This window comes from Bombus pascuorum, chromosome 14 (assembly GCF_905332965.1).
Source record: "Bombus pascuorum chromosome 14, iyBomPasc1.1, whole genome shotgun sequence".
In the NCBI taxonomy this organism is placed as follows: Eukaryota; Metazoa; Arthropoda; class Insecta; order Hymenoptera; family Apidae; genus Bombus; species Bombus pascuorum.
Window position 1 is genome coordinate 7,653,899 of NC_083501.1, and position 27,098 is coordinate 7,680,996.

Here is a 27,098-nt window from a genome sequence, read left to right on the forward strand (position 1 = left end):
TTGAACAGAGTAAAACGATAATTTCTAAAGCGAGAGAAAATACATGAGCTCGTACATCTAAAATATATGCTTTTTCAACTGCGTTATAAAAATTGTTCTTGTTATAAGAAAGAAAGAAAATGAGAAGAAGTGGTTTAGAAGTAGTTTTAGTTTTCTTTCGTTTCTCTTTCACACTGCCTGTGTTCGTTTCACGGCCATTTTATCCTTCTCTTGTGCAAATAAAAGTATCGATTGTAAATAATAGAGAACTCGACGCGACTCGGAATTATATGAAAAATTATGGACAGTAACTTGAATATTCATCAACGTTGAACGATGAACGGTGAACGGGGCGGGTCGATCAGCGCGGAAAATTTCGCGAGATTCTCTTTCAATATGCAGAAAACATGAACGCTCGTGGAAGCCGGCGGTGACGCGTAAAATCGAATACAATTATTATGTGGGAAAGTTCTTTCCGTTCGGTGCGATAAATGATCGCTGTTTGTTTCTCTTTTACTCCCTTTTTTACTCTTGTAGCATTATTCTTTTAAATGTAGCGTTCCGTAGTTGCGCGTGCACGGACCTCGTTTGAATTTGTAAAATCGAAAATTTTGCTCGATTCAAAGCATTTTGCGAGGTTTTTTTACGATGGATGTTGTGTAAAGTATCCTTTCCATTGCAATTGGTTTCATCACTGAATCGTTTAATCTTTTATAAAGAGAACTTTGTTCGCTTCTGTGGAAAAGAGATTGCAATCAATTGCAGACTTTTACTTTGATTTGAAATGCAGGAATTAATAATTGTTTTATTTATAATAATTATTGTATAGAGTAAGATAATAATTATTCGAGAAAAAGGAAATAATAATTGTCAAATAATGTAATGATTATTGAAGGGTTGGTTTGTGCTTTTCGTGTGATAGTAGATTAATAAAGTATTACGGATTTAGTTAACAAATAATAAATCAAGAATAAGAGGAATAAATAAAAACAAAAAATATATATATGTCGGAGATCAAAGGACATCGGGGCCTTCTTTTTGGAATGTTTGGGAAGGTCCCCAATACTTTAGTCCAGACTTTTTATTATAGCCGCACTTAAACAATAAAACTGAGAAATAGCTGTTTATGATTTAATCCAATTATGTTTGCCCGAGATTTACGACAGTGGGCTTGGGTTCGAAGTGACATAACGGGTAGCTGAACGTAGCAACGGTCACGGGAGGGACGTGTGCCTAACAGAGGTATGGAGTAATTAAACAGCTTTCCTTAAAAACAAAGATTGACCCGAGGGATACAGAGAGGTACGGAGAGGGCAGTTCTACTTGGACTGAGGTCAGTCAGATAAGTTCTACTTGCACCGTGGACAAGTACGTTGAGTCACACTCGAATCGTGGATCAGTAAGTTGAGTTCGACTTAGACTGTGGAAGAAACCGCATTCGTCATCCCGTGGACCGTGGATTTGTTATCGAACCTAAACTCATTGTCATCGACTTCTTGATTATCTAATCGCCGTTACTACTTGCTAAACTCTGTAATAATCACATTTGTATCAATAAGTATTATCGATAGTACATGATAACGATGGCCAATTCACGCAAAGATTCATTATACGCCCCTAACTCCAATGATAACCCGACATATATATATGTATAATTTTGTACTAGAGGTATTACAGAGGGTTGCTTTATAACAAAAATCTTAAAATACTTCTAATAATTTCCTCATAGGATAATAAATAACTAATTATAATAATATAGCCCCTATTTGTCGTAGCGTATGATATATGATAATCTAAATTGTGTTTTATTACCATGAAGTCACGGTTTTAAACGTTCCACGCTATACTATAACAAACACGTGAAGGTTCTTTAAAAGATTTCATCCGACAGATTAAAGTAAACACGAGAACTTGGGTGGCGGGGTTTCACGATAACTAAGTGTTCAGCCTCTTCGTTAAAAACTCGATGGCAACGTGGATAAGTGAATTAGGAAAGTGCAGGGCGGACGTCCTTTTAGCGTAGTCATTTACCTTGTCCAATTTTCCCTTCTCTGTGCATGCTACATCATTGTTTCTGCGTAAAAGCTTCGCAAAGAAGGTGTTTGAATATTGTACATTTATATACTTTGTATAATTATTTCTTTAATTTTATTCATATTATAGTCATTAGATTTTTACTTCGTATCATCTTGAACATTCCATCTTAACTTTCCCTTTCTTTTTGTTAAAAACTTCAAATATACCTCAAGTCTACTTTCAACCACTAAACTCACCTTCCTATCTTTCCAGATTTCACGATGCTTCAACGTTCGAAAAAAACCTCATTTCACCGCGAGGAATCAATGTGAGCCACTTACCAACCTCTTCCTAAATTACATGTAATCCAGTTGCCCGCATTTCCAAGGGACGGTAACAGCCCTGAGTTTCGAACACACGTTCCAGTTGCGCCGAATACTTCTTCAACAGAGCGTTACCTCTTCCCATTTAAATCTCCGTCACAGCTGTAGTGGCGCTTTACTTCACGAATCATTACGTTCCACGCCACTTAAACAGGTCAACACCATCCCCCGAAAGCAACACCTTGCCATAAAAGGCCCACTGACGCTCGCGCGCAACGCAAACTCGTTCCGATCGTGTACCAGCGGCAAACAGTTTCGACACGGCTTATTAGGCCCGCCCTGAATAATTGAGCACCGTGTTAATTAACTCGACTTCTCGCCCCTTTTCGAATTAAACATTAGAGAAAGAGAGGAAGAGAGAGAGAAAGAGAGGATGACACGATGAGCGACGTTGATCTCCAACCAAAAACCATCCAACGATTAAGTTCGAAATTGCGAAGTCTCGTTTACATTAAGCAAGTAAATCGACGTTGGCAGTTTGATTACTTCGGGTGATTTTCGATTGCTTTTTTATCTTATACTTTCTTATCTATCGACATAGATAAATCTTTGAAATTTGTGGAGATAGATAAAAGGATCGTTAACATTCTATTTGGATTAAAATATTAAAAATATTAAAATTGCCCTTTCATTTTTTGTTCTTTTAGTTACATCTACTTATTTATATAGAGCCTCTTTAACTTGTTAACAAGTTAATAGTTTAATGTGCGATATTAAATAATACAATAATACGATATCGTATGTACGATGTTAAATACAAAATCTCTATGCCATATTTCTCTCAGCAGTTGAAAGAACATGCATTTCTGAAAAATGAATACTTTTGAATCGCGTCGTTTGTAAGTATAATTAAACCGCCATCTGTTCTATCCTATTCTGCAGTAAATAATTTAATAACAGAAATTCTTTCTATAAAATTTCACCACTCTCAATTCCATTCTTCTCTTATCGCTCTGCACACTCATTCGGTTTTCGTCTAGTCTAAAAAAAAAAAAAAAAAAAAAGAAAGAAAGAACAAATAAATAGAAAATGAACATGCCGCCGAAACAAAAATCTCGCAGAAACTTATATCGAGTCTGAACTTGTCAAACAAATCATTGCCAGGATTTCCACTGAGACTCGTATCAACGACGCGTCCTCTCAAAGGATCAAAAACGAGGGATCCAGTACGGGGGATCGGAACGAGTGGAAAGAACTTCGAATCTTGCCGGATCGGGGAGGAGAGTACTAGCAGAGTTTGACTTGCAGAGTGCTAATATTAAAGTTCCGCGTCGTCAAGGGTTTCCAAGGCTTTGGCCATCGGGTCCATCGAGGGGCGACAAGCGAAGAAACGTTCTCTTCCGTGCATCGGCCCACTCTCGCTGCCGATTAGATTAGAATTTGTTAGGGGTGTCGGCCGGTAACTTCGTCAGAGGAACGCTGTCAGTTTTGTTTCATCGCTGGCGGGCAAGGCAGCGTTTCGAAAGTTCCTCTCGCGCGAAATTCCTCTTCGAGACACCGGGCGAAAACTTTCCGGCTGAATACCGACTTATAAGGGACGACAAGCTCCACGGGGATGAGGCTGAATTAGCCCTGGCATCGGCCTTAATACGCCTTCGAAGCTTGTTTCCTTCGTCCTTCTTCTTCTTCTCATTCTTTCTTGTTTTCTTTTTTTTTAAGAGGAGGGGTGATATTTGTATTTCTGTGGTGGGGAATATGACATTCTTGGGCTTGTCGTTGCCCTGAAGGATTTAGAGGGAAGTTGTAATTTGTCCGTTGCTTCATTTGTGTTTGCAATCTTAGTATAGTTCTGGAGGTACGCGATAAACGTGTTAAGGTGGATTTTGTGAGACTTTAACAGACAAATTGGAATTTTTCGTTCTTGAAAAGTCGTGTACAATTAACGTTAGGATATACACGATAATTACAATTCTTTCCATGACATATTTTGTTCCATTCTATTCCATAGAAGATTATATAATTGAACAAGAAAAGTTCTTCTGATAAAAAAGATTGTCCTTCGAAATAGCAGAAAGAGTCACGCATCGAAAAATAACACTGAGCTTCCCGTACAGGAAGCAACGTCGTACATTCTGCTCAATTCAATTCTCTGTTCGGAGAATTGAATTCGCGGAACACCTTGCAGCTTCTTTGGGTCGAAAACAAGGGTGAGAAGAAACTCTAACAGCCTGGAATTGGAAGAGGCTCTTAGCGCTATAGCACGGTTCTTCCAACGTTTCAAGCGTTGGCGACACATCCGTGAAAATAGATTAGAACTTGTTGATGGTGTCGCGTTTGAACTTTGCTGGAAAACGTGGTAGGCCTGTTCTAATTACCACCGTACACGGAAACCGTATACAGGAGCTATTAACACGCAGGTGTGCTGCGAAAGAGATAGTAGAAACGAAAGAGGTTTAATTGCGTTCGTGTTGCTAAAACTTTTTAATTCTCTTCTTTTTTTTTAGAGAAACGTTGAAAATATTTGGTCACTTTATTTAGAGAATAAACGTCAGGAATCGATAAATGAACATAAATATTTCACCAGTGTCCAAAAATTGTGTATTGTAAATTATGTATTACTATATAAAATAATGCAGCGATCGATATAGTGACCAGAGACAGCGTAAATGTAAAATTTAAATTAACAGATTTTTAATTAAAAGCTAATGATAAAATTCATTTTATCTACTGGAAAATAAATAAAACGCAAACTACAACGTTATTATAGAATGTAAAATAAGTAATTATTATATGTATATATATTCTTTGGATAATAAGCGAACACAAGTCTAGAATAAAATTCAGAAAGTATAATATATGTTACGAATTATTGTACAAGAACGATGCGCAGTGGATGTATCATAATAACTAAAAATAGGATAAAATATTTAAAGTTTTTATTGCCTAATTTATTTCGTGCAATTATTCACGAAAAGTGCCGATATTTTTTTATTAAACTAATAATTCTGTAAAATGAAGTCTTTTGTAAATAAATTGAGGTTTCTCGAGTAAGCACCGTAAAATTTTGGCAGTAAAGTAAAAGTTAATTGATAAACTGACGGACGTAGGAATTTGCATCTTAGAAAATGGTGTTTTCGTACGTATATAGTTTCATACATCATGAAGGCACTTCATTTGGTTGCAATTCGCTAACTTTGCGTGCAATGTGTTTCAGAAGCAGATGCTTTATGAGTTTACGACTTGTCAGAACGTTTGTAAAGAGCACGAGGAATTTCCCTGCACGTCGTGTCCTCGTAAACTTAGTCATGAAATTGCTACTGGGAAATAGTTAAATAAACTTCATTGATGACAGATAAATTCATACTTATTTTAGCGTCTTCATAAGTATGGATTTTATATAAATATTTCATTCGTATAAACATCTTATGATTCAACACATATAAATATTTAATACTTCTATAAATTATTATAACATTTTTATAAATATTTAAATGAGGAAAGGAAAAATCTAAGACTTCTGACATCTTCGAAATACAATAAATAGCTAGCTTTAATGTATTATTGTATATGACAAAAAATTCTCATATTCATACAATAATATTAGATTTGTCAAGGATTAAAATTTAATGAATTCAATGAATTGAATATTATCTCTGAATAAAAAGTACATTAATATTGGTGAAATTGTGAAATATCCTTTATCTATTTTTTATATCTACTATATTTTATTGTATTAATAAAAGAAATATTATTTTCATTCGCTATATGTACAGCAACATGTATTTTTAGAAAATAAATAAAATATTTTGAAATAATTTAAACAACATTCTAATGCTTCAAGTTTTGCCTTATTCGAAACATTGTCCCAAAAAAATGGCCAAAGTCAGCGTTTCGACGTTTTTTCTCTAAAAGGAATCACTTTGCCTGGGGGAATCAATTTCCCCTCACGTCCTCGCCGAGTAGACGTCAAAAGGGAATTTCGATGAGTCGAATTGACAGCTTTACGATCCTCCGTTAAAGCTTCCTATATTTCGCACGTCTCCGCTCGAGATCACGAAAAGCTTTTCTTCGTCATCATAGATACTTGTTCGAAATCGTGAAACGTTTACTCACGGACTCAATTCGAACTCTCCGATTGAAGAACAAAGATACAAATACATACATACTTAGTTAGATGTAAACAAATAGTTTCACTGATGATCGTGTCTGTAGAAGAAAGCTAAAATAAATCTAATTTTTCGTATCAATACAATTGAATTTTGTCAATCTTTTATTCTTTAAATTTTGTCCTCTCGAGTTTTAATCTCGGTTTTGTTTCCTCGCTCGAATTTTAGTGTTTGATTTGGTTGCAATTTTAATCTCGTTTCTAATTGTTTGTTACTCTAACTGATTTCGTATTTCTATTATTGAATGCTTTGTTAAGTGACAATATTCCTATATCTTTCAAGAAAGTTTAAACAGTGATCTAGTAAATAATTGTTGAATAATTATTGCTCGTGAATAGTTGTACAAATATTAGTTAGGGATATTTTTAACTCATATTTGACTTACCGTGTCTGCTTTTGGACGAATCGACGCGAAGGGTTCCTTCGCTTTGGATCTGATCCTTCCCATTCGTTACACGACAAGCATAGAACCCTATGTCAGAGACATCTAAGTTGACGATTTTTAGGCGGCTTCCGGCGATGTTCTTCGCAGCATGTTCATGCGTCTGAGGAATACAAATATTTTCTTTTTTTTTCCTATTTATATTACATATATATGTATAATAAAATACATTTAATAAACAATTGCATAAAACAAGGCTCGAAATAGTAGAATATTTTTTATGTTGTTTCAAGATATTTTATCTAGTATAAACATGATTTATACTTTGGTACAACGTATTCCATCTACATAGGTATTTCTACATCTCACATACATACATACATATTTCTGCATTTGGCGAATGTAAAGCACAAATTTTTAACTCTCCTGTTCTCACTGTAGTCTCATGGGTACATGTTTATAATTACGAAAGTTAGAATGTTATTCTCATTAGAAGTTACGTGTAAAATTGAAAATATTCCTAAAAAGTCCTTACGTTTTATAATGTTAGGTTATTTGTACGAATGTTCTATTTGTCGTTTATTTCGTATTTATAATAGGAGGAAAAATTAAAGGTAAATATTTGTGATTAATAAACGTTGATATTACCTGCGCAGGTATCTTCTTTATAGTGATCTTGGGTCGTTTTTCTTCGAGAGGTGCTTCGTTCTTGTACCATCTGATTCTAGTTGGCGGAGGATCGCCGACAACCTCGCATCGCATGTGCACTACACTACCGGCATCTCTCGAGATATTAGTCAAAGTGCGTATGAACTTTAACGTGCCACTTTTGGCTCCAGATACAGCCTCCATGTCAGTTCTATAAAGTAAAAGAACAATAAATTAAAATACTGTTCATATACGATCAAAATAAGATATTCTTATATCTCTGACGAGGTAAGTATCACTAATATGTTACCAAACATTATGGTATTTAAATATTTAAAAATAATAGGCTGAATATTAATTTATTAGATCGAGTAGCAAGTTCAGTTGTGTTTCCTCAGAAGAGTACGTCGAGCGTTGTTAATTAAAAAACGATTTATTTCTCCTATGTCTTTATAATATTGCATCTTCTATGAAAAGATTTAAATGCGCGTATTTTTACAGCCCTTAAACAACTTTTATAGCATTCTTCGAAATGGTATAGAATATATATATATAGTGAAAAGTGAATAAATTTATTAATCACCCCAAAGTAGTATTCTACGTAGAATATTGTAAAATATTGTATATTTATTTCGTCATGTTTGTTGCGCCAGCGAAAATGATAATAACCAAGGTTACGGCATGATATCCATTAATCATTCTTTAATATGATTTTAAAAAGTAAACTCCGGCAAGTATACGCTGATGATACATGTTTTCCGAGCACCCGTTGGAGTGCTCTCATTGAAATGTATGAGCAACATGTTGTCGCGAGAAATGGACCAAAGAACGCTCAGGACACACGGGTTAAATTTTTTATCAGTCACCAGTTTACATGCTCCGTTTAGCATGATTACAGGCGTAGAGTGAAGCGACATATCAAAAATTCAACGATTATTATACCTTGTATTTGGATTTTTACAACGTGTAAACCTCTGGCGCGGGAAAACATTTTCCACCATGACTGGATATTTGTTACGATGCCTCTTACACAAGCATATTACAAGCGTTGCCCGGAAGCATTTATTAAAATGCACAGTAAATCGTGCCGCTTAAAAATATTTCGAGTTTTAAAAGCCGCGTAATGGCATATAATATTATAGAAAAAAGGAAATTGAAAAAATAAAATGGATACGCGAAGTAGTTTGTAAAGTTAATATAAAAATAAAATCGAGTTGCTGAAGTTAGAATTTTCGAAAATAGATACGTAATTTGAAAGACTTCGATTTTCAACGAATTTTGTTAAAAAATGAAAACAGCAAATAGGTAAATAAGTTGAAAAATAAAAGTAAATTGCTGCGATTGGAATTTTAGGGAACAGATGAAAAAATTAAAATACTTAAACTTTGAATTATTTTTATTAAAATATGAAAAATATATATGTAGGTCTGTTCGTCTGTTTCAATTTAAATTATTCGCTAAAAGAAAAGATATTTTATATTTTTCTTTTTTAATAATTTTTGTATACATTGTTCGATATTGTCAATATAACACGTCAGTCTAAAAAATATTTTTATACTTCTAATATTATGTAATAGAAAATAAGTGAAATTTCTTATCGACGTAATGCAACAGGCTGACAAATCAAACAAATTGCACGCAGAAGATAAATATCAAAGACCTAGATTTTTGTAAAATGCACAGTATATTATGTTATTTTAAATATTCCATTCCTAAAATATCATGTGAAAAGGGAAGTAATTTAATTACTTAGATTATGAAATAAAAATAAATTTTAATACAATTAAAAGTTATCGAAATAGAGCGTAAATAGGGCGACAGGTATTCAAAGAACAAATTAACTAAATGCCAAATTTTCAAACTTCATCGCAGGTAAATTATTGGAAAATATTCTGTAAATTTTTTATTTGAAAATGCCTTGCGTTTTAATAACGATGAATCGATAATATCCAAAGCGCATTGCATTGTACATTGCATAGTACGTTGCATTGCAGCAGGATTTTAAAAAATCCAAGGAGATTCCAATCAAAGAAGATGCAGATGAGCAAAATAACGGGCAAAGTCAAAGTTCCTATAGCATCTAGAATTTTTTGGAGATAATTTTCCTCGAGATCTGATCTTGTAAAGAATGCTTCGATTAAAAGCGTTAAAAGTTTAAAATCTATACTTAAAATTTCCCAACCGAATCTATTCTTTGTTCATAAGGTCCAAGTTCATAAATCATACTGTATTAAATTTTTATTTTAAAAAAAGTGAAGAAAAATATACAATTTTTCTCCTCTATTGTCTATCTCCGTTATATTTCACGCAGACGAAATTCAATTCGAGATCCATTGGCATAACGTGGACGGCAAATTTCTCGATGTGGCAGGGTTAAATTTAATCCGGCTCCAATAACCGAAACACAAAATCCACTTGAACCACCCACTCTCTCATACTCTGTTGTCACATTAAATCATAGTTATCTAACCATGCCAATGAGACTCAATTGATTCATTGTTCGATGCTGAGAAACAAAAGAACTAAAACAAAAGTAAAGAAGGGAGACAAACAAAGAGAATGTGCTTTCGAGTAAAAGTGCGTTTCGATTAAGCGAACGAACGCTCGTCCTTTCCCTACTTTAGTAAAATTAGTGCAGTCCACACGCTTCTGTTTAAAAGCTTTAAAACACCTTCTGTCTTTTATAAAACTTCGATATTTGATGCAGATTGCTAAGCTTGAAGCGTGGATATACTTTTTAGTAAAATTCATGATACACTCGTGTCTGATATTTTCTTTATCGCATAATGTATCCTGTTAGGCGACATCTCTATATGCTTTGATAATTACATAACTTTCTGTAATTTTCAAGCAAATATAGATACCGTTCTAAAATTTTTGAGCGACGATGTACATTGTACGAACACGCGGGAAATTATAAATTGTTAAGGTTTATAATTATTACGACGACGTGAATGCATGAATCACTATACATTTCCTATCTTAAAATCTACCACATGGGCAGTACTTATTTAATAATTATAATTATATGAGAAATCTAGATGAAACAATTTTTTTAGAAATATTTCAACGTAGTTATAGCATCACACCACTATTTTAATGCACAGTGAAACAGTTAAAGTGTAAACGACGAATGGGCGATTGTTCGTTTATTTGCTAATCGTACGTACGAATTCTCTTAGAATGCACTAAAAATACTCCAAAAATGTTTGTTCGATTCTTATAAATACATTTGCGAACAATTTTCTTGCTGGGCGTTTACATTAAACGAGCACGAACGAATGCTGTTGCTTTCATTTTATGTTCCTGCTCGTTTAAACGCACCTTGATAGACACAGAGAGCACTAACACGAAACGGACCAGTGTCCCTGACGGATTTTTATGCAACGGCGATCCCACGTCAGATGCCCTCAGGGCGGTCAGCGTTTCCACCCACATGCAGATCGATCTCTGCAGCCACTTCGTGTAACCTCGCCGCTAACAATATAACTTGAAGGGGATCGTTAAAAGCAGCCAAGTTTTCGGCCTTTGAATCGCTCAGCTTGAAAGTTTCGCCCGATTGGCGAAGGAATTTTGATTATGTCGATAATGTGAAGCAGAAGCGGGAAAGGAGCTATGTTTCTTTCTCGCAGAAATTCGTGTTTATAAAGTCCACACGCTTTCTGTTGCTTTGTATCTTGTCTTTTGCATTTTATCCTATTAAAAAGTATATTGTTATAAAAATATACTATTATTATACATCCAAGAAACAATTCCGTTAGAAAGAAAATTTTTGATCGATTAGATCGAAAGAGACTCTACGTTAAGAGGTTACTAAAGAAAGAGAATACGATTGAATCGGAAAACATTGTAAGAGGATCTGTAAGGGAATAATATTTCTGCATGTGTCTCTTGTCTCGATCAAGCGGCCAAAGACGATGAAATCTTGGCTAGTCCATTTCCAGAAACACTCGAGTAAATAGCGCGACCCTGGCGATCGTACATCACCAGGGCGATAAGGGGAAGTTCTGGTCATGCATTATTTCGCGGCGCGCCACCACGCGAAAGGGCGAGAAGAATAGGGTGCCGGTCCATTAACATATTCATACTTAATATTCCAGTCGCAACGTCGCGCGACAACGTCCGCCGTACCGGATTTATATTGCCCTAATATACGCGATTACTTTCTCCCCCGTGCGTCGAGATCTACCGGAAGTCACGATTGATTGCGACTTCCACTAGAGCCCCGTGCATCCTCCTTCGTTTACAGATACGTATCTTCGAGATGGAAGTGGTTAAAAGAAAGATTACGGCGGTTTGTTCTACACTGACAATGAGAGATACACTGCTGCTTAGAATTATTCGAACGACTGGAAAGATCGATGAATTTGAATAATTCCGATTTAAGATGGTCGTCGATGATTTTCTTACGTTTTTCAAAAATTTGAGAAACTCGTTAATAATAAAGAGAATGATCCGAGAAGGCAGCAGTATTAATGAAGTATCGTCAGGAACGGAGTATAAATTTCGCTTTCGGTAACGATATATTCAACACGCGACACTCTATTTCCTTTGTACGAGTTACTGTCAAAATTTATCCTCAAGTTTCGTCCTTTCAAGCTCGATGCATCTGCTTAAACGAGATCCTTCGCTAATACAAATGACGATCATATAAAGGGCTTTTCAATTCCTGTACACGTCAGATGCACAGAGTTTGTCTTGGAAACATGAAACTAGGTACGCAGAGTCGATTGTTGTTTCCCTTGCGATTAATTAAACTGCAGCCTGCTCGAAAATTCCATCGTTCGTTCCTTTGTTTTCGCAACAACACTGGTTTCGGATCCAGTCAATTCTCGTTCCGATCAATCACGGCGTAGCCGCTGTTTTGCTGTTTCAAAAGTTATCGCGTGAAATTCGATTGAAAAGGAAAAAGAGACAGATTAAACCGTACAATTTTTAAACGTTCCAGACGGAACGGTTAATCGAATCCATCGCCTAGTTCCGTTTGCCTTTCTGGTCTCACGATCAATTTGAAATTTAATCGAATCGCGTACGATCAGGTTAATGAATTTTTCAATTTATTATCGCGTCGTTTCCACGTTTCTTTGCTGTGGTTAATGGAAAATTGATTTCGTTGATCCCATGCACTTTTAGTTCTTGATTTCGCCAAGTTTCAATCGCCAGTTTAACACGCGAATATGTTTTTGTTTATTTTATTATTATCTTTGGTTTCGAAATTTTTCAGTTCTTCCTGTGTTATTCGAAGTTTTGGTAAATAATATACGAGTGTTTTTCGCAGTCAGTAAAATGCTATAGGTTCATATGTTCGTTAAATTTTTTTTTCTTAAAATAAATTAGATTATAGGAATTTTAACGTTTCAGTATTTTTGTCAGTTATTAATATTTTAAATGATAACAGTATATATAAACGCAGACATTTATACATAAAAGACATCTCTGGCCATTAAAATAAAACTAATCGATCAATCTTATAAGATATTTGCAATCTATACGATTGTCGACCTGTCGAATAAAATGGAATATCCAAAATTTTCATATAGACATACACAGCATATCAGGTATTACAGTTTTCGACGGTTGAAATGAAATCATCAAATTCTTGAAATATACGCGTTTCTATATAAAATTTCGCAATCACTCGTATAAAATTATTAACACTGAAACGCGCTCATATAAAATAAAATGTGTGCTTTATATTCTAAAATACTAGTGTCTCTACATAAAATATATCAACCCGTATCGAAAAATATCCGTATGAAATAAAATAATGTACCTCTTGAAATAAATCTGAAAATCTCTTATTCTATTTGTATCGTATTTCCTTTATAATGGAAAACATTAAATAAAGTAAAATTCGTTACGATTCTCCCATAAACACTAAAAATAGATATACCAATACTTATACAAAGCAGTATAGACAACGTAAAAGAAATTCAATTCCAAAAGGTTTAATAAAATTATCAGCCTCTTAAAAACCTAATCTCTCCCTCTCTGTCTCTCCCCAATAAAGCTTTCAATTATCTAAGCAAAACTATCAGCGTTCCAGAAAGGTACTCACGCCCTTACAATATAATCAGAATTCTCGATCTGTCGCATAATTACCAACGATACTAACGTATATTCGAGCGACTAAAACAGCTACTAAGGCTAGCAATATCGTCCATCAAGCATCACGAAACTGTCACAGTAGCCCATAGCGTACCGTTCTTAGGTATCGAGCAAGTGGAGCGCACTGTTACGCAAACCGGAAGCTACCCCTTGGCGCGCAGAGGCAATCACCACGTTTGCCAAGGCACGCGTGTGCGTGTTCCTCGTTGGACACAAGGACACGCGCGTCCACTCGTGTACGCACGTGTTTACACACTGGAACGTGATTGCATACGACCGTGGCGAGTAACTAACCCCCGTTGGTTATTGAATATAAATCAAGCTATGATCACTAAGTCATCGGCAAGTTCCGGTGCACCTGTGGCCTCCAGGGTTAACCGTTCTTGACCCACGAATCGTTTAAATTGTATAAAATGATAATACTCCTTTACAGGAATCGTGTTCGTCCTGTTTCCGGCAAAGAATATGATTTTTATGTTAAATATGTTAAATAGAGGAAATCGAATTGAAAGTTTTCGTTCTGAACGTTCCTACAGTTTTAAACTATTCATTTTCGAAATACACGATTCTATCTTCGTATCTACGTAGGAAAAATGTAGTAAAAAGAAAGGAATTTTCGGAACCCTCTCATTTTCTGAAACACTTATGTTTTTATTTAATCGAATCGATGAATTGAGAATGCGTGGGCGCTGAGATGAAACATTAATTCCAAATGATTGTGTATACCACGCTTTGGAATTTTTAGGTTTAATTCTTGAAGCATGTCGAAGAGGATAAAACTAGTTGTTATTTTAAGTAAAAGAAGTACTTTAAGTGCTTACATCACAGGTAAATCAAATCAGACAGAACTTTCCATATAAATAATTAAATAGTGATTTGCTTGTATATTTAAGTGGAGAGAATAAAAAAGCGCTATTCAATGTTATAGATTATAGTAAATCCTTTCTCAAATCAAATGTTCATGTAGCAAATTAATATTATATATTTCTATCCCAGTTTCTTCATCTTTATATTATCAATAAACTGTTCAACTAACTCGAAACACCTAATCACGAAGCGTCTCGATAATCTCGTCAAACCTTTGCTTTATTTCAAAACCTTAAGATCAACAGAAAATCGTCGTGATTTTGTCGAATAATCGCGCTTAATCGTGTCTCGTCAACGTCGTCGGCAACTCGCTATACTTTCTTTTATTTTTCCCTGGCTAACCATCCCTTTTCCACGTCTCGGTCGATTTTACGCGCTGCCATTAGAGGATCATCAAATTACAGGGGATTAAGGGGGAGGGGATGGTGGAGGACACGAGGACAAAAAGTTACGCCCGCGGAAGTTTCACAAAATTGAAATCACCGGTGCATGCATTAACGACGTCCCGGCCGGTTTTCGACGTCAAACGACACGGGACGAAATTAACAGCGCTCGCGAAATTCGCCGTAAGGGTGACACAGGATTGGCGGAGGTCTGGAAAAAGACCTGGCCAGTTCCTCCGTGTGTTTACCATGCAAAGTAATTCTATGCATTTTGAGGAGGCGGCGTTTTCGTCAGTACGTTCGTGGTGACGCCGCGGCTCTTGCTCTCGTAACTGGCGAAATCTCGATAAACGCGGGAAAATCGTGGAAAGAGTGGAAAGAGTAATTCCTGTTTTATATTCAAAGTTTGGGAATTTCAAACGAATGCGCTGTTGCTGCAACAGATATCGGAGAAGGGCTTTTTGCTTTTTCATAGCGATTTCTGATAAACAACGACGAATGTTAATAACAGTTTGCGATACACGTAAATATTTATAAAAGTATGAAAAATTACACTAACTCGCTTGCTCTTCGAACTCTAAACTTTTCAATCAATACACGATCAATGAATACATGATTGATACATTAAAATGTTAAAACATTGTTACTAGGAATAAACCTCAAGTATAATTGTTAAGAATAATCGACAATTTACACAGTCATCATATAGCGAAATTTCAGAAATTTTAACAAACTAAAACTACCGAGCTAAACACGTTCTGCATAGTACATGGTATGTAATTAGATTCAAGGTAATATCACGTATATAATAATCAATTGTGTAATTATGTTTCTGTCTCGATATAACAAAACATTAATATTGGCAAGAACTCTCGTATAATTAAAATAATTGCAAGAGTGGAAATACCAATCATTTTGATTTAGCTATTTATTTTTTATCAATTCAATATATACTGTTGAGAATTGTGGATCTTAATCGCCGAATTAAAAGTAAAGGAACACTAAGGTTACACCTAGAACTCATATTAAAATAGTTTTAGATTTATTTAATAAACGATTTCCAGGACATTTACATTTATCTGTTTTTCGAGACGCTGTGCATACACATACATCCATACACTCATATTCACATACACGTGTCACTACTACGCGGCTAATCTAGTCTAGCGCACAAAATTATACATATGTCAATATATACCTATTTCTAATAAATGTCTTTAAATTATCCCAAGAATTCTATGAATTTTGTGAAAATGTCTGTGAACATGTTTCGCCGTCGTATATTGATCGCGTCTTATTATTAATGTATTATACAACAATAAATATATCGCTTGGAGAAATGCTACCCAAAGAATATAATATTAACCCTTTCAGCAGATAGCTAAATGCAGCACAAATAGATATACACGATCGTTGATTATGCGTTGATTAATTTTTTCAAAGTATTAAATCGCTTTGAATCGTCCTTCTAACAAATTTAACACGCGTTTTGATAATATTCATCCGATTTCAAAATTAACCTACTTATTGACAACCCTCTGCAAGATTAGCTTGTGAAATATTATCGATATGCTCGACGTAAAATCGTGGAATATGCCGATCAGAATTATCGTTGGGGAAAAATTACGTTCAGGCGAGGCAGGGATGAGTAAAATTTTCCATCGGAAATGTAGATGTGGAATTAAAAATAGGGAGACGAAGGCCGGAGGAGAGCAGAAAAGGGGAGGATTTCATGGGTTCGCATGATGGAAAAGCGAGCGCAGGGGATGCCGCGGGGCTTAATAAGGAAGCGGCTCGATTGGTTCGATTCGAAAGCTAATAATGCCACTTCCCGTGCGTCGTAGAACATGGAAAGCTGTGGGCGTGATTAAATTTGAATTCTCTACTTCGTTTCTGACAAGCTAATTCCCGTCGATAGAGCTAATTCTGACATTCCGAAGATTCGAACCTCTTCTTTCAGGAATTTTATCGTGTTACCTATCGCGTGTTACCTATTTCGGAAATGAAAAGATTCAGTCAGCAGGCACGATGTGTACGCTCAATCTGCCGAATTAATTTTTTGATAACAGACTTTTCTATTTTGTTTTCTCCACGCACACGTCCTATATGATTTACACAATTACATGACGATAGATCTGTCTAGATCAGAAATTACGTTTCTATTTTAACCAAAGTTAATATTAATTTTATGAGCAATATTTGCATATTTTCAGCGAAATAAAATATCTGAAATGTACTATTTTAAATTTGATAGTTGTAGTATAAATAATACGATTTTCCTCACATATCCTTTGTCTTAACCAATCGAATTGTTCCACTTGGCTGTTTTCCATATACATACGCTCCATGTGATTTACATGGCTATATAATGACGGCGATAATGCGACGAACGTGATTGAAATTACGTGTCGTAACCGATCTAAGCGAGAGCATTATGGTTACGATATCGTGTGTGCCACGGGTCGCCGACTTTCAGCCAACTACATTATTCCCGAACGCCACGTGCCTCCATTAATATTGATGCACGCCCGATTCTCTTGCAACCCCTTTCTACAAGGGGTTTGTTGACGAGGGAAGCTGACGGAGATGCTGCCAGACGTTGCTGCGACATATCTTTCTCCATCGAATAAGAAGCAAGTAATCTAACTTAAGTGACCAACTAATCTTAACGAAGTTAAATTAACAATAAATTCCGTATTGAATTATCTTATCGCCGACTATTTGGTTTATATGCTGTCATCTTAAATGCATTAGCATACAATACGAAGATATTCCGACATTCCTTTTATATGTATATTATACAAAACATTTTGAAATCTTATTAGCACTGTAACTTTCAGTAACTTCGAAAGCAAAATTTTTGTTATCAGTTAAGATAAACTTAACTAATCTAGAGCGAAATACTGTAAGCTACAAGTACATCTAAATTCGCCCAGAAATGCTGACTTGACGGTAATCCTTGGTCGATTGGGCTTTGTTCGATCATTTGCATGGTGACTTTAAAACGTTCCCGGGACAAGAAACGTAGGTGGGGTACAAAACCGATCCCTCAAGCGAGGTTAAACGTTGCATTATTTATAGAAACCTTGCGAACGCCTAATCCCTGTCTGAGACGGTCTTCTGACTGCTTTAAAGCTGCCAAGCGGAGGAAGTGACGTAACGGTGTGGGCGCGTCGGACTGTTAACGATTCATCGACCCCCATACCTTCTCTCAGCGTTTTAACACCTTTTCCAATGTTGCGCTAGGGTGAACTTGTAAGCATGCATACAGCCTCATGTATCTAGAATTTAATTCTGCGTGGGTAACGATCGACACTGTGTTCGTTGATTGACGATGATTCATACGAGGATCGTTGAAGTTGAACGTGGTGAAGTTTGTTAGGTTACTGCTTTAGTTTGGTTTATTTTGATGAGTGGCAAATGAAATCATATTGTTTTACGGAATCGGAAGAAATAATGAGATCATATTGATAATATTGTATTGCATAGCTTTATTTTTGAAGACAGACTCTACAAACATTTTATTATTATTAGAAATTCATAAAGGTTCAATAAAATTTCTCTAATATTTTTCCCAAATTTTACCCTTGTTAACAGCGTAAAATGGAAGATAAGTTTGAGAAAAAAGCAATTCTTTAGAATATCCAAATTGCAAAGAATTGAAAATATACCAAGAAAAATGTAATATGCGCAGGTGAAAAGTATAGGAGAAGAGTACAAAACAATTAATGGCATTGTTAGATAAATTTCATTACGACAAAACAATTCCATAGCGCATTTAACAATTTCAGAAATAAATATTTTGTAGTAACTATGTTGTAACTTCTATGTACATTTTCAGATTTAGTTCGAACTTTACTTTCTTCTATATAACACGCATAATTTATTTATGAAAGGTTCTTACAATAAATATTTAAATACGTTCACAATCTTTACGCTCACACTTCTATATTTTTCAACTAAACGAATTTTCGATTGGACATCTGTAGACAGTTGACTTTGAAAACCTCTTTTTTCAAAAACATTCTTTCTCTTTTGTATAACCGTGTATAACCGGAATTTTCATGGAAAAAATGCGAACGATAAAGTGTTGGCGATCGCGCGACCTGACGTGTAAAAGCCAGAAAATTGATCCCCTGTTACATAATTTTCACGTGTTACGCGTTCGTTGTAAAGAACGCTGAAATTTTAACCCGTTGCCGTCCTTTAATAAACGATATTTACGATCGCTGGCAGCGTACGCGTGAAACTTTCGCGAGTCCGAAACCACGTTTCATCGCGAATGTCGGCGAAATTAATATGTTTTTACTGCACCTTTGTTTTCCTGCGGTATTCGTTTCTTATAACGGAATATTTGTTATTAATAAACAATGTACATATTATATATACATATTGAAATATTCAATTGCAGTAAGTTGTAATAATAGTAAACTTATGAAACTTGAATTTCAATTTAATTTGTTTTGTTTATAGTACTATAAAGATTGACATGAAATAGTTTAAAACTTTCTGCCATCTATAAATATTTGAGAAAATAAATTGGTTGACACAATTATTAGTAATGTTCTTTAAATACTTCTGAAATTTATTCTAATAATGTATTCATAACAAAATCAGCATTAGATGAGGAAATAATTGCCGATATCAAATAAGAAAATAAGAATATTTGATTACGTACCCGTTGGATGTTGCATCATACACGTCATTATAATCTTCGTCAGTGGTGTAATCCTGAACGTTTGGATCTAAATTTTCGACGTCGCTATTTTCACCTGTAAAACAATATTTCTTTATAAGTATGTATATCGAATGAATTTATATTAGTTAAAATACAAAATAATGTTTCATGTGTATTATAAAAGTTTAGACGAAAGAGGAGCAAATTAAAGTACATAGCGTAAATTAGAGTATTATGTAATTATCATTTATTTTTATTTATTTATTTATTTATATCATGATATATTACGACCGTCATTATATACATATAATTAGATATCTATATATAATATACGATGAAGTGAGGATATTGAGAAATATTTAAATTACTAGAATATTTCAATTCTTAAATTATCCAACAAGTTAGTCTATATACATCAAAAACAGTCTATTTTAGCCTGAACTTTGAGAGGAGATCAGGATATGCAATTGAACTAACAAATATATGGCTAATTATACATATATATGTACATAGATTTTCTATGCAAAATGAGGACATGAAACGTCCCTAAAATGAAATAGGATCCGGTGTTCCTAACCTAAAATTAGAATTAGGTAAGACTAATTGCGAGACTTCGATCTTGGGAGCTTGCGCTTCGTATGACGTTAGCCCCGAAACCTTAGCTTTTTAGGTTGAAGCTTTGTATCTCGTTAATTAACACTGTAAATGAGCGGTCACCGAAGGACATTAATATGATTAATCCTAATTCTTATCAAAGCAATCTATGAGTAGGCCTGAAAATCGATCAAAAGCATAAGCTCGGCGCTACAAGCATGCCAAGCACATTCGCCCGCGTGGCCGCATCTCGAGTTATCCAACTGCCTAACAACGGAACGTCCAACTACATCGAGCAACGTTGACGTTCGATGTTTCCTACACCTGCGCAAATACCACATCAACAGCCGTCCCTCGAAGGTGCAAACGACCATCCTCGAACCCCTTCGCGGTTCACGCAACACAAAACCCGATGATTCTGTCAGGGCGAAATACGATCGGCTTCTTCCGTCCAGCGTCACGTCAGTTTCAAGCAGCTAACTCTATTAGCGGTCTGATATCTTGTAGGAACGATAATAAGCCTGATGTACGATGTTACCGTCATGACGAGACGTTGAATAGAGATGGTTTATGCGAAGATAAGCTACATTAGAACTCTATTGGGCATTCTCGCAGGTTTTGATTACATATATTTTAATTTGTGTTTAAAGTGGTACTTATCGGATAAGACGTAGAACCTGAATCGAAATCAAATATCAAATGTTGAAGTAACTACTTGAAGAAAAACTCTACATCTTTATTTGTGTATATCTGTGACCTGGAGGCTGCTCTTACGCAGAAATATTTTAAATAAGGAGCGATGCATATTATTGGACTCTCGAGTATACATTATGTTTTGAGTTGCAAGGTCTAGCAACAAAGGAACTAATAAACAGATTTTTATTTATGTTCCCTGTAACCTCTAGCCCAAGCTATAAGCTTAGCTTTTTTGGTAATGTCCTTTTGCTATATATATATAAACGTGCTTCCTATCATTCCATTGTATAGTAACACTAAGAGAGTAAGGATCTGTATCAGCATAAACTTATACATTATACTTGTACTTATAGCTTTAATTATTTCAATATAGTTTTCTATTACAAATTCATCCACTCGTTCTTCAATCAGTCAACCTGAACATCAACATCAAATATGATACTTTTTGTAACTGTATTACGATACATCGTCATTTTATTATTAACGGCTTGTTAATTACAAATTGAATGTGTAAGGAAAAATGTACGACTATTTATTGTAATTAAGAAACATTAGTTTTCGTATGAGCTTCATCAACAGGGTTACTCAAGAGAGCATTAAGCTTCAAACTGTAGCAAATGTTGCTAATTCACACATGCAATTATTCCTTGTTCAACGACTCGAATCGCCCTATAATCTACGAATCGAACTTGACATAGTGGCTTACCAGATGAGATATCACACAGAATAATCTGGATTATAATGGAATTTATCGTGGAACGATCGGTATCGTTCCCATAATCTCTGACACCGTAATCTAAATCACATCGTGATCCCTGACTGTATATACAGTGCAATAATCTGCATTATCTTATGCGTGATTTAAGCTCTCACATACATAATATTTCAAAATCAATATTGTCGTTCTTTTCATATTTCGTGTTCAAAATTATATTTTAATCGTTCGAAAGATACATTGAGCGGCTTTATTTTTTGAAAATTGTTTAATTTGAAAACATTGAGATTTGTATAATTGACACACGGCGTGCTAACTTGTTCAAGCAACAATGTTAATATAATACTTTACTGATCAAAAGGATATATCTATTTTTTGGATTATTTTAAACCCATTCTAGACTCAATTGTGTTTTTCTATTCTTAACAAGTTCTATGAGTTTGTGGAACAAGTATGGAAGAATCTTCGTTAATATGTATGATTTTTCGTTTCAAGTATACATTATGATATTCATTGAAATATTACAAATTTTCTTACTTGTAAAAAGTAGAGTAAGATTGAGACTGAAACAGAGTTAACGATTAGAAAATTTCTTTAAAATTCAGTTAATGTTTAAGTTTTGGCTACTTTGTAATAAATGTTGAATACGAATGAGAACATATGCAAGTAGGCTAATTATCGATGTACCGAGATTCGAGTTTATGATAAATACGCGTTGTATGTTCCCGTTGAATATGCAGAAGTGGACGCTAAACTCATTTGGCCTGTAGACATAGGACTACGTAACCATAAATTCATTTCTACGGTCCCTGATTTTTATTTTCAACGAGAAAGTTTTAAAGGTTCTCAAAGATACAATATTGTTTAGTGTCAGAAGTGTTTATTTAGATGTTATATCGAAATGTTCTAAAGATAGTGTTAATATTTCAGAAATCAAATAATGAATCTCGAATGAAGTTGATGAGAGTTTCGTTTCAACGTAGTAGTTCGTTTAAATCTCCTCTATTCATCCGGGAACTCTATATGCTTATATCCTCTATATGCCAGAATATCTTCAATTCTATAGGAAACTCCAATTAACATTGGCATGGTGGTGCTCGTTAATCTACTAATGAGTAATTCGCCATGGGGGCTTTAATATAGATTGCAATTCGGAAGATCCACGAGACAGAGCTCTGCTCGATGTTGTAGCCAGGCGCTAGGCCAAGCTATTAAATAATCGAGCGAATTATACCCCTTCCTATGGTTGCATCCCTCGGTTTCATGCTACGTCAGCCGATCAGGTGCCAAGTGCAAATTTAAACTTGTAATACTCTGCCTCCTCTAACTTGGCTTACCCTTTGGCTGAAACTGGCTACTCCTTGCGATTTCGAAGATGGCATATATATTATTTTATTGATTATAAATAAGGAAATATTACAGGGTGGGGAAATTTTTACTTGGAACTGCTTTGTTCACTTGGAACACATTTTTACATTTTATATTTCTTTTTAGAAACACGAGGAAATTTTATTTTAATTACAGATGAAATTATTATTTTAGTTAACATAACATTCATTATACTTAATGTAGATACGAGGAAATTTTGCATCCTAACTTTTCCTCCATATACAGATGTATAGTAAAGCGTCCAACATATTTTGGTGTAATTAGTTCTGCTATAGATGGGTGCGCAGAGGTCATACGGTTTCTTAAATAGAATTATATAATTTTTAATACTAAATATTATTTCGTAAAATTTATCGTGTGAAAGGCAAGAACAGACGTAAGACACTATTTTTTTTATATTTATTTTCCTTGTCACTCTTACGCTAGGTTTTACAGAATAAAAGTTAGAAAATCTATTTAATTAATGGTCTTTCGATATACATGGGTTAGTAACTTTTCATATATATCTAAGATAATTCACCAGTAATTCGCATTAATAGATTAAAATCAGACACTCTGTATATGAATGAAAGTTAGAAAATCTGTTTAATTAATGGTCTTTCGATATACATGGGTTAGTAACTTTTCATATGTATCTAAGATAATTCACCAGTAATTCGCATTAATAGATTAAAATCAGACACTCTGTATATGAATGAAAGTTAGAAAATCTGTTTAATTAATGGTCTTTCGATATACATGGGTTAGTAACTTTTCATATATATCTAAGACAATTCACCAGTAATTCGCATTAATAGATTAAAATCAGACACTCTGTATATGAATGAAAGTTAGAAAATCTGTTTAATTAATAGTCTTTCGATATACATGGGTTAGTAACTTTTCATATATATCTAAGACAATTCACTAGTAATTCACATTAATAGATTAAAATGAGACACTCTATATATGATCTTTGTTCGATCTTCAAACGTCTTCTCTCTTAAAGAGTCTGCAAATCTCTTTAAAAAGTGTAAGAATTCATACGTACAAACATTACTCCGTTTTACTAATGTTTCCTCGATTCGCAGTGTACACAGAAACGAACCAAAAAGTACGAAAAAGTCAGCGGTTGTTCCCTAAATCTGGCTCCTGTTTTCGAACACGACATTGGTAGAGCTCATAAAAAGTAGACATCCCGTATGATAGACGGGACTGGAAAAACGCGTACGATTCCCCGGAGTGCTGGTCCACGTAACACGCATCCAGAGAGGGCCAATAAAATCGAACGCTATTGTACTCTTCGTTTTCTTTTTGTTTGTATTTTATTTGCTCTCCTTTTTCCTCTCGTCCCTCTATCTCTGCTTATCTTTTGTTGCTGCATGAAAGCTGAGTATTTTTCGGTGAGTTAAACCGGCAATAGGAAGAGGGGATTGTTGAATGGCAACGAAATGAGGATTTAATTTTGCGAAAAGTGTTTCGCTTTTTGTTTGAATCGCGTTGCCTTTTGTGGCGGTGGATGTAAATTGTAATCGGACGATCGGAGAAGGATATTGAATTTTACGCGAGCTTTTGTGTGTTACGTTATTGCTTAAAAGTTTGGGGATCAGTTGCTTCGTGAAAGAGGAATTTGCATTTTATAATGGTGAAACGAATTGATGTTTGATGTTTTACGAGTATAATTTTAATTAACACATGTAATTACAGCAAGAAAGTTAGATCCAATGGTTTATTTATATTTTTATTTATGTTATAACGAATTGATATTTCTCAATAAACGATATGTCGATGAAAATGTATTATAGTCATCCTAATTTTGTTTCGAAGATGAAACTCGTATCAAATACTATATATATTCTGGAATATCCTAAACCTTTATTTCTCTCTTTGTGTCTTTATTTTCAGTTTATACATTATTACATATTATCTCAAATAATCATGCTTTTTAATAAACTAACGTGAATATCGCAAATTTAATTTCTCGAGTATTTAAAATCGGAGCTCGTTAAAACGTTCGCTCGACGAGAGCTTTAATAAACCAGAATTAAAAATGAGAATTTAATTTTTCTCTGGAAAACAAAACATGTTCGACATAATGATAAAGCGAAAGTAATAAGGAATTAGAAAAGAGTCTAGTCCATGCGGTTATACGCGCACAAAGTCACCCCTTTAATTCTATATTTGCAACCTAAACAAACTCGACAAAGTTTTAAAGCCCAATCATGTGTACCCAGCACTTCAAAGAGCCCTGTTGACGAGAACACGGTTACGTCAGAACATTTTTATTTATTCGTCGCTGGAAGCTGGTTACATTTTTCCCGTCCTCCCTTTCTCTCTCTTTATCCGTCGAATTTTGTTCATTCCCGGCATATACGCGGCTGGCATTTAAATCGGCGGAAAAATTCCAGGGATTCGATGGCCAGAGGTCTGGTGACATCGATAACGAGCCTTGATCTATACAGGGTGACTAGAACTTCATAGTAATAATAAATATAAACTTAAAAATAAATGAAATTTTAATTTACCGGTCGTTAGCTATAAATTTCTATATAATCATAGGATTAAAACTTATTAATAAACTGTACATTTTTACGCAATTCCATATTTTTATTAACATAACTAAACCTACGTAAAGAATTGTTTCTCTCTGTTATAACTGTGAAGCTCGTACGTCGTACAAGCATACATCGAAAACTACAAATTGTTAAGATTTATAATTGTCAGAATAATGGTTATGCGAATCATTATGAATATTTTCTACTTTAAAATATACCATGTGCAAATATTATCAATATTTATAGAACAGTCTGTTGTTAGATATGAGACACTTTCGACTGACCAGGAAACAGATGCTAAGTGATTTATAGTTATACTGTAAGTTTTTCTACTTTATCATTAACGACGCGCATAAATTAATATTTCATCTCCTAAGTTGCGCCCCGTGTAACAAACAGGGGCGCGATTTTTCCAAGTTACCGGACCGATGCGCGAACAATTCGTTTCGTCGAGGTTGTAAAAACGCGAAGGTAGCTTCCGCTAGGTTTTCGCGTCGCTTGGCCGATTTGAGATTATTTAAAACGCTTGACGACTCGGTTTTCTGCCGCGTTGCGGCCTGCTATTGTCGCGTTAATACTTTCCGGTTCGCTGTGACGCCTGATCACGCTCCCCCAGGGCTGAATTTATTTTCGACTCGTTTGCTTCCGATACTCATCGATCATGCTACATCGTTTAATTCGGGATCAATAGAATTTCCCAACGTTTTCCATATTTTATTCGTTACTCGTTGGTAATTCGCCGACGACACACAACAAATTCATCGAAACCTGCCTTAAAAGCGTACAGATGTATATCGATCTTAAATCATTGAGCATACATATCACGAGCGTTCATTAATTTTATGGATGACTCATAACATTTCTAAAATCATCCAAGCCATTTTTATTCTACTTTTTTATTTTTTCATTAATGAATTAGTTTATTTTACAAAGATTTATTATTTTTACAATTATTTATTATTTGTAATTATTATTATTGGATTATTTATACAAAGACAGCAACAGCGAGTTATATGTACAAAATCTTATCGCAATAACAGCTGAGAAAAATTTAATAAGTGTTTTATAACAAATACGTTCGATATTAATAACTCAACTACTCAAAAACGAGACAGATCCTTCTGTTAACTGCTTGCTTAACCTAAGCCCAATCTAATCCCAATCAAAACTTTAAATCTGAAGTTACTCTGTTCTAAACTTCAAATGTTCCTTCGTAAGAAAAAACATCCCAAATTTGAAATACAAAACAGTCACCGAAAGAAACTTCGCCCTATTTCCAATTTACCACGATTAGACTATCCTTGCAAGCGATTCGATGTTGAGCGGAACTCAAACAGCGCTAAACGACGTGCAGCCACGTCGAATAAGCCTGAGGAAACTGCTCGTGACAGAGAGTAGTCCGAGGAAAACACCCCCTGGAGAGGTCCGGAGAACGCGTTTGAAAGCGATTGTCGCAGACAAGCCTAAACTTTTGCCGGGTCCACTGTTGCGGCTTCCTTCGTCGCGCGATCCGGGCCACCCCTGCAGAGAACGCTTCTCTTCAGGGTGTAATTGGCAAGTAGTGGTCTGGCGAAGTTGCCAATGCCAACTGCAACCGATCCTGAGAATGAAAAATCCGTC

The 27,098-nt window shown here is 35.0% G+C and overlaps 1 protein-coding gene and 1 long non-coding RNA gene across 4 annotated transcripts in view; one reads left to right on the plus strand and one right to left on the minus strand.

The window, feature by feature from the left end:
• Positions 1-27,098, plus strand: part of LOC132914061 (uncharacterized) — a 102,192-nt gene that overhangs the window by 48,725 nt on the left and 26,369 nt on the right. The window lies entirely within an intron of this gene.
• The window catches only part of LOC132914055 (tyrosine-protein kinase transmembrane receptor Ror), a 356,038-nt gene that overhangs the window by 40,268 nt on the left and 288,672 nt on the right, over positions 1-27,098 (minus strand). For both annotated transcript variants that reach the window (XM_060972848.1, XM_060972849.1), the window contains exons 2-4: positions 19,551-19,644; positions 7,515-7,725; positions 6,870-7,029 (exon numbers count right to left, since the gene is read on the minus strand). In XM_060972848.1, coding sequence (XP_060828831.1) covers positions 6,870-7,029; positions 7,515-7,725; positions 19,551-19,644 — 465 coding nt within the window. The remainder of the gene's footprint in view (positions 1-6,869; positions 7,030-7,514; positions 7,726-19,550; positions 19,645-27,098) is intronic.